The sequence below is a fragment of the Blennius ocellaris genome (genome assembly GCF_963422515.1).
Source record: "Blennius ocellaris genome assembly, chromosome: 8".
Classification (NCBI taxonomy): domain Eukaryota; kingdom Metazoa; phylum Chordata; class Actinopteri; order Blenniiformes; family Blenniidae; genus Blennius; species Blennius ocellaris.
The window spans coordinates 18,061,553-18,075,715 of NC_137657.1; the positions used below are offsets into that span (position 1 = coordinate 18,061,553).

Sequence of the window (14,163 nt, forward strand, 5' to 3'; positions counted from 1 at the left end):
TTATTTGACATCGCAGAGAAGTGCCACACCCCGTAGGATCCAGTGTTCTGGAGGAAGGGATGTTTTCAGGTCTACAGCTGCAATGTAATTAACATCTGTTCGGATCGGCTTCTTGTAGATCGGGCAGGAGTAGAGTCGTGAATCCTTCAACCCTGCATCAAAGAAAAGTATCACTTAATATGCTTGAACTCATGATCCGAAATGTGATATTTCTCACGGAAACTGATGTGATTAAACTTTCTCCCCAATAAACACCTTAGTAGTATGATTTAGCCCACTTAAAGTTAGTGAAACACTTGAATCAGTGTGGAGATGCCACATGGACTGCCAGCAAAAAAGCTGTTTTAATAAAGCCAAAATCTTCTCAAATCAATCAAATTAGTAAAACATTATGATTTGTCACCACTTTGCTCAGTACTCCTATATTCTTTTGGGGGGTTTAGGCAGGTATTTTCCAAGCTCGTCAGTTGTTAGTCTGTCAGTCATAACATAATGATCGTCTGGAGTGGTTATTGACTGCTCCTCATCATGCAAATCTTTTTTGTCAAGCAAACAGCAAATCTTGAAGGAATTAGCAATCGAGCACATTCCAAATCTCTTGTCCCTTATCTTTACAAATATGCACTCTCTTCCATGGCAAGCATTCATATATGGAAACATCCCTCTATTGTGCCCCCTGCATCACACTCATCACCAGCAGGCAGCCTTCTTACCGGAAAAGCTGCGAGGGGACATGGTGTAAAAAAAACATATTGCACATATAATGTGATCATTGATTCATTTCCAAAGCAGCCTTGCTTGCAAGTCCCCATAGAGGGCTGTCTGTCCACGGCATGTCTGAATATACTGTAGTCCGGCCTCATCCAGAACAAACCCAGTGCCATATACTGCTGGTAATATTTTGTCTTTTCCCAGACAAAATAAATAGCACTTAGTCTGCTTGACATTTAAATGTTACATCCATCAAGTGACTGCGTGGGATGCAAACATTGAGGAAGAGACATGGAAAGATCCGCTAAAAAACAGACAGGATTAAAGCCAGTGTATTGTGAGATTACGATCGCCCCTCCATGATGTGTCCTTAAATGATAAAACTCACCGTTATTCTCAGCGTACATCCTGATCACAGGCATCATCTCAAAGAGGACTTTAGGTTTGGAGTCAGCAAGTTTGCAGCTCCGGCGGTCCCAGCCCGCTCCCTCCAGGTAGAGGCCGTAGACGTACACTCCCTCTGTTGGTGGTTGGGTGATATCGTCCTTCATCCACCTCGTCACCTCGTTGCACAGTATCATGCGGTCCAAGGCCCAGCCCTTGTTTGCTCGCGTGATCTCCTAGAAGTGCACGTACAAAAATACAAGGGGTTAAGGCAGAAATGTGGGAACTGCAAGCCCGGCAGCATGCATGAATGACAGGGATGACACTTGGCAACTCTTTCTCCACCAAAAAAAAAAAAAAAATCTATTTCGATAAAAGGGTTGTAATAAAGGTACAACAGTGTTTGGCAGATAAGTGCACTCCATCTTAGACATTGCTTTGGAAGATACTGTGGCAACAGAAAGAGAGGGGGGGGGGGGCACAATAAACACAACATGTGAGTATTGTATCCCTTCACTCGTATTTTCATCTACGAAGAGAGAAAAAACATGCAAAAGCTTATTGGGCATGATTAAACAAATAGGGCTTGATTAGTAATGACAAGGGTCGATACACCACAGACCTTCAAAAAACAAGCCATCCTTTTCAAACACATGATGCACAGTGGAAGTGGCTCAGTCTGTGACAGCAGTAGGATGATAAAAGCTGTGCAGCCCTCAGTATTCAAGCTCTTTGGTAGGGCAGGGCCAACACGTTTGGGAAACAACAGCAGTCTGACAAATCCCTGCTCAGCTACTTACAGACAACTGTATCAAAAATATTTTCAATTTGTATTAGAAACCTGTGAAATATAAACACAATGTGGCATGTTTAAATGCTTATTATTGATCTGCTCCTACAAAAGAATTACACTATTAGATTATTGATCTCAATGTGGTGCTCCTGGCTAAATAAAGGCTAAAAATAAATACAATTTCAGGCTCCTTGACTTCCCCTCCTCATGTTAGATCGCTGTTCCCCGTCCTGATGTCTTCCACCTGTGCCTGAGTATGAGATTGTTTTCACCTGGTGGCTTGGTATATATTGGGCATCTTCTGTGTGCTCTGGTTGTCAGCTTATTTGTATTCCCGTGGCTGTTTGTGTTTTTAGACTTTCCAGTGAATGTTCATTCTTTCTTTGGTGCTCTTGTGAAATTTTTTTTGGGAGGGGGGGTCTTTTGGATTTTCTGTTTTGCTAGTTAATGAAAATAAAACTGCTTTACTTCCACCAACCGTGGTGTAGGGCGTATTGAGTCCTCTCCTCAATTAAGACTCAACTAAGAGAAGCCTGGTTGAACTCATAACTCTCTTGGTTTGATTGATAACCACCACCATGTGGTTGGAATACTGTTGCATTCCTTTTAAGTTAATTTGCCAGCGTAGGTATTTTTTTTCTTCATAATACGTTACTGTTCATAAAGGGTGGAGAAAAAGCCCATGATGATAAACATCTAAAAAGAAGAAATGGCGTATATTAAGTAAATATATGTTTATCATTATTGTTATTATTAGAGACAAGAGCGAGGGTTTGGATCAAGGGGAGTTAAGTGTTGGTTTGCATCACAAATAATTAATAAAATTCTCTCTGACCGCGTGCACCTAAATGGGAATCATGAGAAAAAAGTGTCCTCCATCATATTATGCATGCGTGCATGTGTGCTGTGTTTGCACGTGAGCACATGCTTGTGTATTTGTTTGCTTGTGTCAAACGTGGCCGTGTGCCTGCCCCTCCCTCTGTGAGCCATCTGTAGGTAGATAGCTGGATGCCATGTGTACCTGTCTCATAGCTGTCAGGAAGCCCTGCGGGTTGAAGAAACCTGTCATCCAGAAGCAGTTGGGTCGCCCTTCAAAGATCCAACTCTGGAACTGGCGGTTCCGCTCAAGTAACTCTGTGAACCAGAAGCCCAGGGTGCTGGAGGCCCATGATGCCTGAAAAACAAGAACGGCAACCACAAACAATAAACATCACAATGAAGACTGTCATACAGGTGGATCAGATTACAAGACAAAGAAAGGCCAAATAAAGACTGTGAGTCATCACGGGGCTGAAGAAAAAGAGGCTTCAGCAGACAGTATGGAGAAAAATGATCCAAAAAAGATGATGGTACTGCAGGTCAAAAGCACAGAAGCCATTCAAGCCTGAATTAAACTAATGATCTAATGTTTGTGAGCACACGGCTTGATTGCCAATGGAACGACTCAAATGGAAGAAACGGGAGAAGTCATGCCAAGTCACACTTCTTGATCATTTATTTCTGTTCCCTCTCCATTACTGTTAATATTCCTGCATTTCCTCAAGCAAAGCAAATTTCACTATTTTCATTCATCACAGAAATGGATTTGTGCACTGTGCATACAGTTTGAAAATAAAAGCACTTCAATAAAGGCTCCAAGAACCTGTTGTTGTGGGCTAAACACCAATGTTTTGATTGATAATCCTGATATGCTTCTCTCTTCTGAGCATAAATTATCTGAATCTTTCAGCAACAAACATAAACACTGAAGACAATAAATACCAACAGACAAATGATACCTGCACTCATCTGAGATGACATTGTGCTTTGAGGCTCGCTAAAATGACTTGTTAGTATTCTTCATTACCCTTCAGTAAATGTTGATAGAAAATATATCACATTACCTTGGCTCATTTAAGTAATTGTCAAACTGAAAAACAGTTTAACATTCAGAGTGAGGTCTGTGTATTTTTTTCCTTCTGTTTAGTTGCTGTTTAAAGTCAGGGTCATTTTTCAAACAGACCTTCTTCCAGCGTGCTGGGATGCGTGCGTCGTACATGCAATCCAGGGCGTCTCGCAGATTCTCACTCATGATGATGGTTCCATCGATGGCGAGTTTGAGGTCAGTCAGGGTGTTTCGAACCAGAACTAGGACTCTCTGCATCCGATCAATCTCCTGCCGCAGGAAAATGTTCATGGGCTCGAAGGGTCCCATTTTCTGGAGATGCTCTCTTACCTGGTTTGGTTACATCAGACGAGATAAAACTTTAATGAAGTAATCAATAATGCATGGAGGGAAGATGCATGGTTCTACAGATATGCTGAAGAACAGGCATTTTCTAGGCTTTAGTGAATGGATATATCAATATAAATACATAAAGCCATGTACTACTGTAGAAACGGTGAGCTGTCACCACTTCCGTATTTTTCATTTGACTGTATATGAATCTCTGCACTATATGCCTCAATCCTTAATCTAAAATAGCTTGTCAACGTGGAAAACCAGTTCCCCATTTCTAGTTCCTTTTATTCACTGTGCATATAGACAGAAAAAAAATGTTTTTAGGCAGTGCAGGGGCAGTTTTCCATGACGTGCTTTGCACCTCATCTCAGAAAGTCACATCATCACCACGCTGTTTATAGTGGCAAAAAAAACAAAAAGCGGGTCGGATTTATTCTCACCCATTTGTCTGTTTCTGCTCTATTTTTACAACCGCCATCCTGATAACACTTTCTACCTCTTGGCCTGCACCACAGCAGTAAGAACAAACGAACAGTGTACCTGGTGCTTCACAACAGGCACATGCTTCCCTGAGGGTGTGCACAGCATCTGCATGCACACACAAACACACTGCTTATGCTCACTCACTTCAAAAGGTACGTAGTCAGCAGGAAGTTTCTCCAACATATCATCAGCAAGCCTGGACACTGCAGATTCTCTGGTTTCTCCTCCGCCTGATGAGCTGTCCTTTGGCTGTATGCTGAGAATGGTGTCCAGGACATCTTTAGCCAGTTTGCTCTGGAAGGTTATGTCCGCATTTGGGTGAAGACCAAACACCTCTGGAGTATCGTAGGCAGGAAGTCCCTGTGACAGAGCCGCAACAGAGGTCAAACCTTTGGATAATCGATCGTTCTTGAAAACTCTAAATCTCTAGACAGATATGGTCTTAAAGTGTTCCCCCTGGGTTTTAAAATGACTGCTGCGAGAGCCCCAGGAGCCCCAAGGAGCAGCTTATAGCTTTACTTTGAACCTGCCAATACCCATTTTTGTACACCTCACTAGATTATTTTTGTTTATGCAGGCGGTCTGTAGTTTCACACACGTACATCCCTGCACTTCAGATTTTGTCCCTTATCTAATCTTTTTCGTTACACATCGTGTCACTGTCAACTGAAGGGAATCATGTGGGAGCAATGCAAAATAGAGTCCTGCTATGCCTTCCAAGCATGAACAAGCAAAATGTTTTGCATCCCCAATGTTTGATCTATTTGGCAGCTGTAGCATTTATGTCATTATTAGTTAACATCCGTGATGTAGAAAGGTACTCAAAATGTCTGACGTACACTAAACAGAAGGAGAGAGGATGAAACCAAGAGCCACACTGGACTGAAATATCCCAACCCTTTTACAGTGTGTCTACATCACCATGCTGTTTAAATTAGGCCTCTAGAGCCTTGTTAGCAATCCATTCATTGGTCTTGTTTTAGAGGAAGGAGCCATCTATAGTATACAAGACAGTTTGTTCCCAGGTCCACAGCTGAGTCCCATAACACTAGACAGATCAGCTTTTGCCCCTCGTTGTGGTCATTTCTTTTCTCACAGGGGAGTTTACCTTTGTCCCTGTCTGTTTGTATTTAATTTTAATACACACACGTTCATATTGTGCTCTGTAGCACATTTTGTCTCTGCAGATAAAGGGTGAACATGCCTGCCTGCCTCTGACAGAAGAAAAACAAAGAGGGCTGTTAGCACATTTCCATGTGTGCATGTAGTCTGCTTGAGTTGAATTCTGTTCTCTGTGAGTGCTTCATTTCCGTATGTGTGTGTTCTCCAAGGCTGTGTTTGTCATTCTCTATTTGAGAGGCAGCACAGAGGAATAAGCTTGCTGAGCCTGGCAGCGATGAGCATCCATCATAATGAAACTAGCTTTAATGAAACAAGCGCAGGAAGTGCCCCCAGGCATACACACACTTGCCCAGACACACAGTCACACCTGTTAAGCACACATAGAAGAATCATAAATCATATATAATCTGTAATAAAATGAGCATTCTTGCATTATATTTGAAATCACATGTGGAAGTTTGATTTTACGACAGAAACAGAGAACATCAAATCAATCTCATTCACAAACCTCATCGCTTCACTTGTGTTTTTTGGATGCAAGAAACTGTCAAAAAGTAAAATCTGGCAATATCACAAGTTATTAATCTAAATAGATAACACCATCTGCTGAAGAGTGATATTAGATTAATTGATAAAAGAAAAAAAATTATAATGCTTGTTTTCATGAGAATTCAGACATCAATGGATGTGAATAATCAGTTAAGAAAAACACTTGACATCACAATGTGGAGGATGACTTTAAAATATCTAAAAACCCAGGTGTCTGGGCTCTCTTGTTGTTGGACATCTCTGAACTATACCCTTGCTGATAGAATAGCCTGCTTGGCTTGATAGCACCACATAGATCTCCCCTAATCAAGCGTGACTAATTTTTTTTAGCCAGCCTAAAATACATAAAGATACATGTGGCACATAAACTGAAAACCTACAACATAAAAAATGGAATAAAGTGCTTCCAAAGTGATTTCTCATACTTTAGTGGCAGATATCAAAGGGCATGTTATCCCTTGTGATCATTGCCAGCTATGAACTTTAGGAAAGAAGACAATAAGGCCCTTGGTTTCGTTACGAGTAGATCAAGGTGCTGAGCAAATTATTGGCAGGATTAGTGTCCTCTGCTGCTACTCAAGTGCTGGTGGGATTTAATTTTTTTAAGTCCCTGATGATAACCTATTCAGTCACTATAAAAGAGCTCTACTGGTCTATTCCAAGATGAAACATGAACACATTCTCATTATATATATATATATAATATATATATATATATATATATATGAGTGCTTTATTTTGTAGATTCATGCCGTCTCTCATTTCAGGCTCCTTGACTTCCCCTCCTCATGTGTGATTGCCGCTACCTGCCCTGATGTCTTTCACCTGTGCCTGATTGTGTGATTGTTTCCACCTGCTGTCTGGTACTTTTTTATTGATGAACGCACACAACACATGCATGCATGTATGCACACACGGACACACTGTTATTGTTTAAAATTTTTGGTTTCAGTAACTTTTGTTTCCATCAAAACAAATCCAAACAAACATTTCTTTTTTTTTCATTTCTTTACATGCAGCCTGCATAGTGTACTATTGTCTGCTTGCAGAGAAGTGACTGACCTGAATGTAAGTTAGATACTGGTCGACGCTGGAGCACTTGGGGATGCTGTAACCATTGTAGAAGTGGAAGGCAGGTCCAAACATATCCTCACTAAACCACACCTTGGCGAAGGTGTTGAGGAGGCGTTTGTCATAGTCATCAGTCACACGACCACCGTACTGAATCTCTCCAATCATGTAGCGCACTGTATTCCACGACACACCCTGAGAAGATATCATAAAGGATAACAGATACAGAGACTTGTAATGGATATCTTGTGCATTGAGAGAAAACTGCGACAGAGAACAGTTAAAACTGCACTTTCTCATGCTAAACCTGGAACAAGGTAGTTGGTGTGCCTGTCTCTTTAAGAGGCGAGGCGCAAAGATTACTATCCAAGGTAACCTTGTTTTTTTTTCTTATTCTTCTGCAAAATTCAGATCAAAATATGTGGAAAATTCAGGGATGGTAGGCTATGACTTTTGGTAATGAAAACTCCCTCTTCAACGTCATAAGGTTTTGCCATACTTTCACCTTGGGATGTCATTCAACTCTTTAATAGTTGCTGCATCTGTTCTCTATTCAGAAGTAAAAACATAATTTTCCTATCTTCTACTAGTTTTATGCTGTGAACCTTTAAGTTTGATTATGTGTTAAGTCACTTTTGGACTTTATAATGGGAGTGGAAGGGCTGAATAAAAGTACAGTGACAGTTGAACAAGTGTTTTAGCTTGTTCACATGCTAATGTTTGCTATATGAACAAGCAAACATGCTAACATCTGCTATTCAGAGGTGGAAAAAGTACTAAGATATTCTACTAAAGTAAAAGTGCAATTGCTTTGATAAAATTGTACTCAAGTACAAGTAAAAAGCAGCTCATGTAAAATGTACTTGGAGTAAAAGCTACTTGGTTTCTTTTTTGACAGTGGGAGAATGGTCTCCTGAGGAGTGCAAGAAAGACAATGGCATATAAATCTTGAAGTAGTTGTTCTATATGAAAGGAACAACTTTACAAATTTAACTGCAATGGCAATAAATAGTCATCAGGGATGAAGAAGCAGCTGATAAAATACAGAGGGAAACCGTCATCAGGGACTAAGAGAGCGGTGGGAAACAATGAACATACATGCAACATTAAATACCATTATGGATGTAAACTGGCGTTAAACCCAAAATAAGAACAGTTAAGCTTTTTTCAGGAAATGCAACCTTTTTCCAGTTCTTGTGCCTGCTTCTTTAACAGCACAAAGATCACCATCCTTTCCCATAAATCGTTACTGATCCGTCCTCTATTCAGTTGTGATCTTTTTCCAATCTTCTACCGCCTAATCGAGGCCAGGGGCCAGCTGGCTTTCAAAATAAAAGTCCTATCATGTTACAAGTAATCAGCAGTGAGAGGCAGACACATGCAGTTACATGTTAAATTTTCAAGTTTATAAACATTGTAGACATTTCACAGAATCAGTGCCTCACTGTGAGGGAATGCATTCATGATGATGTATTTAGTAAAAAAAATTGTAAAGTGCAAAATGTTCAGTTCCTAAATCAGTACCTTTTGGTTAATAGCTATCTCTTCAGTTATTTTGTAAACTATCAATTATTCATAACATAGAGTGTAAGAGAACACTTTTTTTTAAAATTTGAATTAATAAATGGAGAGTTGGAAGAATGTGATGAAGAGATTAAAAAACAACCTGCTGTGCAACACACACTCTCCCATTACTACTAGTGCAGAACCAGGATGGAGAAACACTGCTAAACGCTAACACAGGTGCACAGGGCAATTTGTTAATTAATATTGGAAGTGTTCACCTACTTTTTTGATGTCCATGTCATCCAGGTGGTTCTGAACAAATTGGACAGTGGCATTAAAGTCAGCCTGGTTAAACTCATAGGGGATGTTCCATCCCAGAGGGCCATATTTCCTCCTCTCCTGTACTGTACTATGCAGAAATGCTACTCCATACAGCATTGGCTTCCACTGCACCATGTTACTGACATCCAGAAGGTCCTGGTTTATACCTGATGAGGGACATATTGAAGAATACACAGGGAGTTAGTAAGACAAGAGTGTATGAGTAAAATCTACAGGTTCTCTTTGTGAGCTGCTGAGATCACCATTTGAAACTAAAGCCGAAAGTATTAAAGCCATAAATAGTTAGATATTTAAACACAGCAGCCAAGAAAGCGAGTCATGATAACATAATTACATGGGGAGCAAATCCCACTGTAAAAGCCCTTTGCAGTGACCCTCTTAGATTTTTAATGGGGGAACATTTTTTTAAATGATTATGGTGAAAGCTTCAGACAAATTTCATTCGAAGTAATCCAGTGATACAAATGCAGTTGCAATTGTGGCTCAGATTCAAGAGCTTGAAGATAAGAATGCACAGAGACTTTCAGTTGCCCCTCAAGACTCACATATATTTCTTTTCCATAAGAGTGAGGAGATGGCAGCTGCTTCATGCATATTAACTAGGCCTCTGTTTCTTTAAAACTTGAATGCTCAAACTCAAGTTTCAGCTTGCTTTAAATTTCAGAACCCTCCCTCAAGGTATTTGGGTGTAAAAATGAATTGAACAACACACAGGTGTTCTTGCTCGATTGTTTTTAGTATGCATGCTTTCCCTCACAACAACATGATTGAATGTTTCACTATGTATCTGTAGCTATAAATTAGCAGTATGTACAGGTAAAATAAATTAAAATAAGGCACATCGTCACAGTGGTCTCGTGGTTAAGATCTCTTGTCTCATGGCAGCAACAACCCTATTTTGAATCTGATCTAGAGAGGCTTTTTTGTGTGAACATTGCATTGTCTCTATGTGCAATCATCATTTTTCTGATGTTATATTCCAAAGTAAAAAAAAAGATGGATATATTTCTATTCTTATCTTTTTTTAATCTCCTCTCTCTCACTTATAGCAACACAATCCAATTCACACAGTCGGATAAGATCACAATCTGTGACATGATTAACAAGGCTTAAACACCGTATTGATTCAGGATAGATAGTGTGAATTTCAATTCCTGGTATCACTTCAGCAGTGTCCTCTCGTTTGGTGAAATAATCTATGAGGAACAATGAGCCACTGATTGTGGGATATAGTCCTTTGTGGAAATCACATCCTACCGACATAGGTTCTTTTCAGGCCTGCCTTGAGGCCTTGTGGAGGTTCATTGGTAAACTTGATTGACATCTGCAGAAGTGTGATGGGGAAGTGTCTGTGGGCCTCGGTGGTCATCCAAAGGCGGAAAGTGTCGTTGACAAAGTCGGTCTCCGTCACTGTGTCCATTAGCTCATCCATGAAATCTAGACCCAGATGGCAATTCTGCAGTAAGGCCCAGCCACCCTGGAGATAATATTCAAGATTTTGAAACATGTCAAGAACATTAAAGACATGAGTTGAGGCTCTCCAGAAATGTAATCTCAAATGTACTGTTTCTGCAGCTGCATTAAATGCGACACAAATAGCTTTATTTTGGACTCACATTAGCCATGGTCTGCTGCAAGAGCTTGCGAGCATGGACCTCTTGTCCTTGTCCCATGGAGACGTATCGGGTCTCAATCTTCACTTTCTTCCCCAGTGCAATAATGGAATCTGTTGGATCTGAACCCATTGAAAGGAAGCAGATGAGAGGCGTTCTTGGGTCTGATTCCTCCCACATCTTCTCTAGGTCAAGAATCACCCCTTCAGTGTACTTGTCTCCCATTGCATCCATTATGTATTTACGGGCCTGGAGGAAAAACATAAATAAAACTGAGAAAGGTAGCAATGATTGTTTACTGTTTTGTCTTACAAAATGCTCAAACAACAGGACACACACACACACACACACACACACACACACACACACACACACACACACACACACACACACACACACACACACACACACACACACACACACACACACACACACACACACACACACACACACACACACACACACACACGCACACAAAATGAAAAAGCTTTACTTTCTAAAAGGCTTTCACCTGAATGAACCTTTCAAAGCTTTGGCCAACAGCAAAAACTGAGGTTGGTCAAGGTAAACTGCTACATTGCGCGAGCAGCAAAATAAATCCCACTCTGAGCTTGTCTGCACCAGAACTATCTATTTGACACTGTAAATAATTAGTAACAGTAATTTTAGGTGGGATTTATTTACCTGAATCTACGCCACAATTTAATTGATAGAGAATTTTTGGATAACAGATTATAATATAACAGATAATACTATAGATGACTAAATTCAGAGTTGTTAATTGTTTTTGGTTCTTGTCTCACTTGTACACATCTTTCTCTACATTTATTGTCAAAAAGGGTCTCAATGCTATGGATCAATGCTTGTAATCTTAAGTCACAATGGTGTCAGCTGTATGTGCAAGTCATTTTAATGAATGTTTATTAACGTGACAAAGATAATATTGAAATAATTTATACTGGCATGCTATTCTGTGTTCAAACTCAAAGTTCCTACCTCAAAAGCGAATTTCCATTGCAACTGGAAAATAGCTCAAAATGATGAGTGCTGAATACATTTGAACACACTATGATCTCTTTACTTATTTACAAAGTTGATACAACTGAAAAAAAAAGGCTAATTGTAGTGTGTAGAACTATTTTAATAAGCAACGCTATCCTAGTATGTGGAACAAATAGCAATGCATCTACTGTAACCTGTGCGATCGTCCTGTCTGGACACCAGCAGCGTATGAGGAGCAGCCGTCTGAAACAGTCCAGGGTCTGATCGTAACCATTTGGGATCACCTCCTCCTCCGGAGCCTCCTTATCGAACCAGGATTTCCACTGTTTCTCATTGCGACATATCTGAGAAGAAATGTACAAACATCCCAGTCACAGCAATTACGAACCAAACACAAATAAGCAACTTTAATAGCATCCCATTACACCAAATCTAGACAAAATAATTGATAACACAAGTACATATAACTATAAGAAGGAAAGTTATTTAAATAAAGACACACTGATGGTACCGAAATGGATTTCTTAGAAGCTCAAATGAAAAGGCAAGGAACAAATGTCCCCTCCGTTTTTCTTAAATATTAAAATGTATTCAGTCTGTACTCTGCTAGATGCCAGCCACAAATTGTCCAAATTGTCCTAATGTGCATAAAAACCATAATGACCACGCGCCTGTCCGTACCTGCACAACATGTTTGGGTGTTGATGATTATCATTTTTCTCATAATAGGTTTTTCTTAAAAAGTCAGGGTGAACAGAGCTTGATAATACCCAGCAGAACTGGAGAACAAGAGGCAGCTGATACAGTATATGTGCTTGAGTTCTTTTTTTAGATATGCAAGATCCAGTCACAATATGCTCTTATAGACATGTAACATATAACACTTTGAAAATCTGAAGATTCTACTACAGCCTGAGTTTCCACATTGACACTAGGGATCTTTGTGTTAATTCCATTAAAACATGTGTTTCCAAAGTGTTATGTGAAAGTGCAACATCGCACCGTGTGCCAATATAAAGTCACGTCACACGGGCAAATTTATTTCTACTTTTTTAAGCAAACAGTGAACCAGTTGTGGAAAAACAAATCAAACTGTACAGCCAGAAGAACAACCAGTACAAGAGCTGGTGAGTAATGAGATTTGTCCATTGTTACTCTGCTGTATTTCTCATATTTTGAGTTTGGTACTTGTAGTCTCCTTCCCACTTGGCGTCTCCTTCCACAGTTACGCTGATGAGATATTTAACCAGGTTTTCTCTTCAACACCTGCTCTGTCCTGGGGTTCACTCGATGAGCTTGATAGGTAGCTTTAATGCTAAAATTGTAAATGTTATAAATGCCATTGCTCCCACTAAGGTGAAGGTTATATCTGGCAAGAAAAAAAATCTCCATGGAGAAATGCCACTCTGGTCAAAATGACAAATGAGAGTGTCGCAAAGCTGAACGCAGGTTGCGAAAATCAAAACTCCAGATTCATTATGACATCTTCCAGGGCCTGCAATGACTTTGCATCATTGTTTACAGAATAAAATACAGACCATTAGTGTTCATTAGTGTTTCCACCTTTATGTGTGTGTAAGCTCAGTGGAAATTGATTGGAAGTTTCCCCAAACTAAAGTCATTTCACAGAACATTGGGGTTTTTTTTTTCCTGAATGTGAGCCACAAGGCTGTCAGTCACTCACAAGGACGAGTGTATGCAAACATGAGGAACAGTCCATCATAGTGCGTGTGTGTGTGTGTGTGTGTGTGTGTGTGTGTGTGTGTGTGTGTGTGTGTGTGTGTGTGTGTGTGTGTGTGTGTGTGTGTGTGTGTGTGTGTGTGTGTGTGTTTCCAGTATGCCAGCAGAAGATAGGTGAGAAGTGAGCCATGATGAGACCAGTATTGACATGCTTAGTAGAGCAAAGGAGAGCTGTGAAAATATTTAATAAGCACCTTGAGACCAGAGCTGTGTGTGTGTGTGTGTGTGTGTGTGTGTGTGTGTGTGTGTGTGTGTGTGTGTGTGTGTGTGTGTGTGTGTGTGTGTGTGTGTGTGTGTGTGTGTGTGTGTGTGTGTGTGTGTGTGTGTGAGAGACACTACCATCTGCAGACCTGATAGCTCAGTCCTGGTGGGCAAAATCTCTCTCAGCTCAAAGAAGGTATCATACGCCTCGCAACACAAACCGTGTGTGTGTGTGTGTGTGTGTGTGTGTGTGTGTGTGTGTGTGTGTGTGTGTGTGTGTGTGTGTGTGTGTGTGTGTGTGTGTGTGTGTGTGTGTGTGTGTGTGTGTGTGTGTGTGTGTGTGTGTGTGTGTGTGTGAGAGACACTACCATCTGCAGACCTGATAGCTCAGTCCTGGTGGGCAAAATCTCTCTCAGCTCAAAGAA

General features: G+C 40.4%; 1 protein-coding gene across 1 annotated transcript in view; it reads right to left on the minus strand.

The window, feature by feature from the left end:
- The window catches only part of dnah5 (dynein, axonemal, heavy chain 5), a gene marked incomplete at both ends in the record, with an annotated part of 81,487 nt that continues 67,324 nt past the window's right edge, over positions 1-14,163 (minus strand). The window contains 10 exons of the mRNA XM_080500616.1: positions 1-152; positions 1,100-1,331; positions 2,910-3,062; positions 3,891-4,103; positions 4,737-4,952; positions 7,326-7,529; positions 9,123-9,328; positions 10,440-10,659; positions 10,799-11,044; positions 11,992-12,141. Coding sequence (XP_080356742.1) covers positions 1-152; positions 1,100-1,331; positions 2,910-3,062; positions 3,891-4,103; positions 4,737-4,952; positions 7,326-7,529; positions 9,123-9,328; positions 10,440-10,659; positions 10,799-11,044; positions 11,992-12,141 — 1,992 coding nt within the window. The remainder of the gene's footprint in view (positions 153-1,099; positions 1,332-2,909; positions 3,063-3,890; positions 4,104-4,736; positions 4,953-7,325; positions 7,530-9,122; positions 9,329-10,439; positions 10,660-10,798; positions 11,045-11,991; positions 12,142-14,163) is intronic.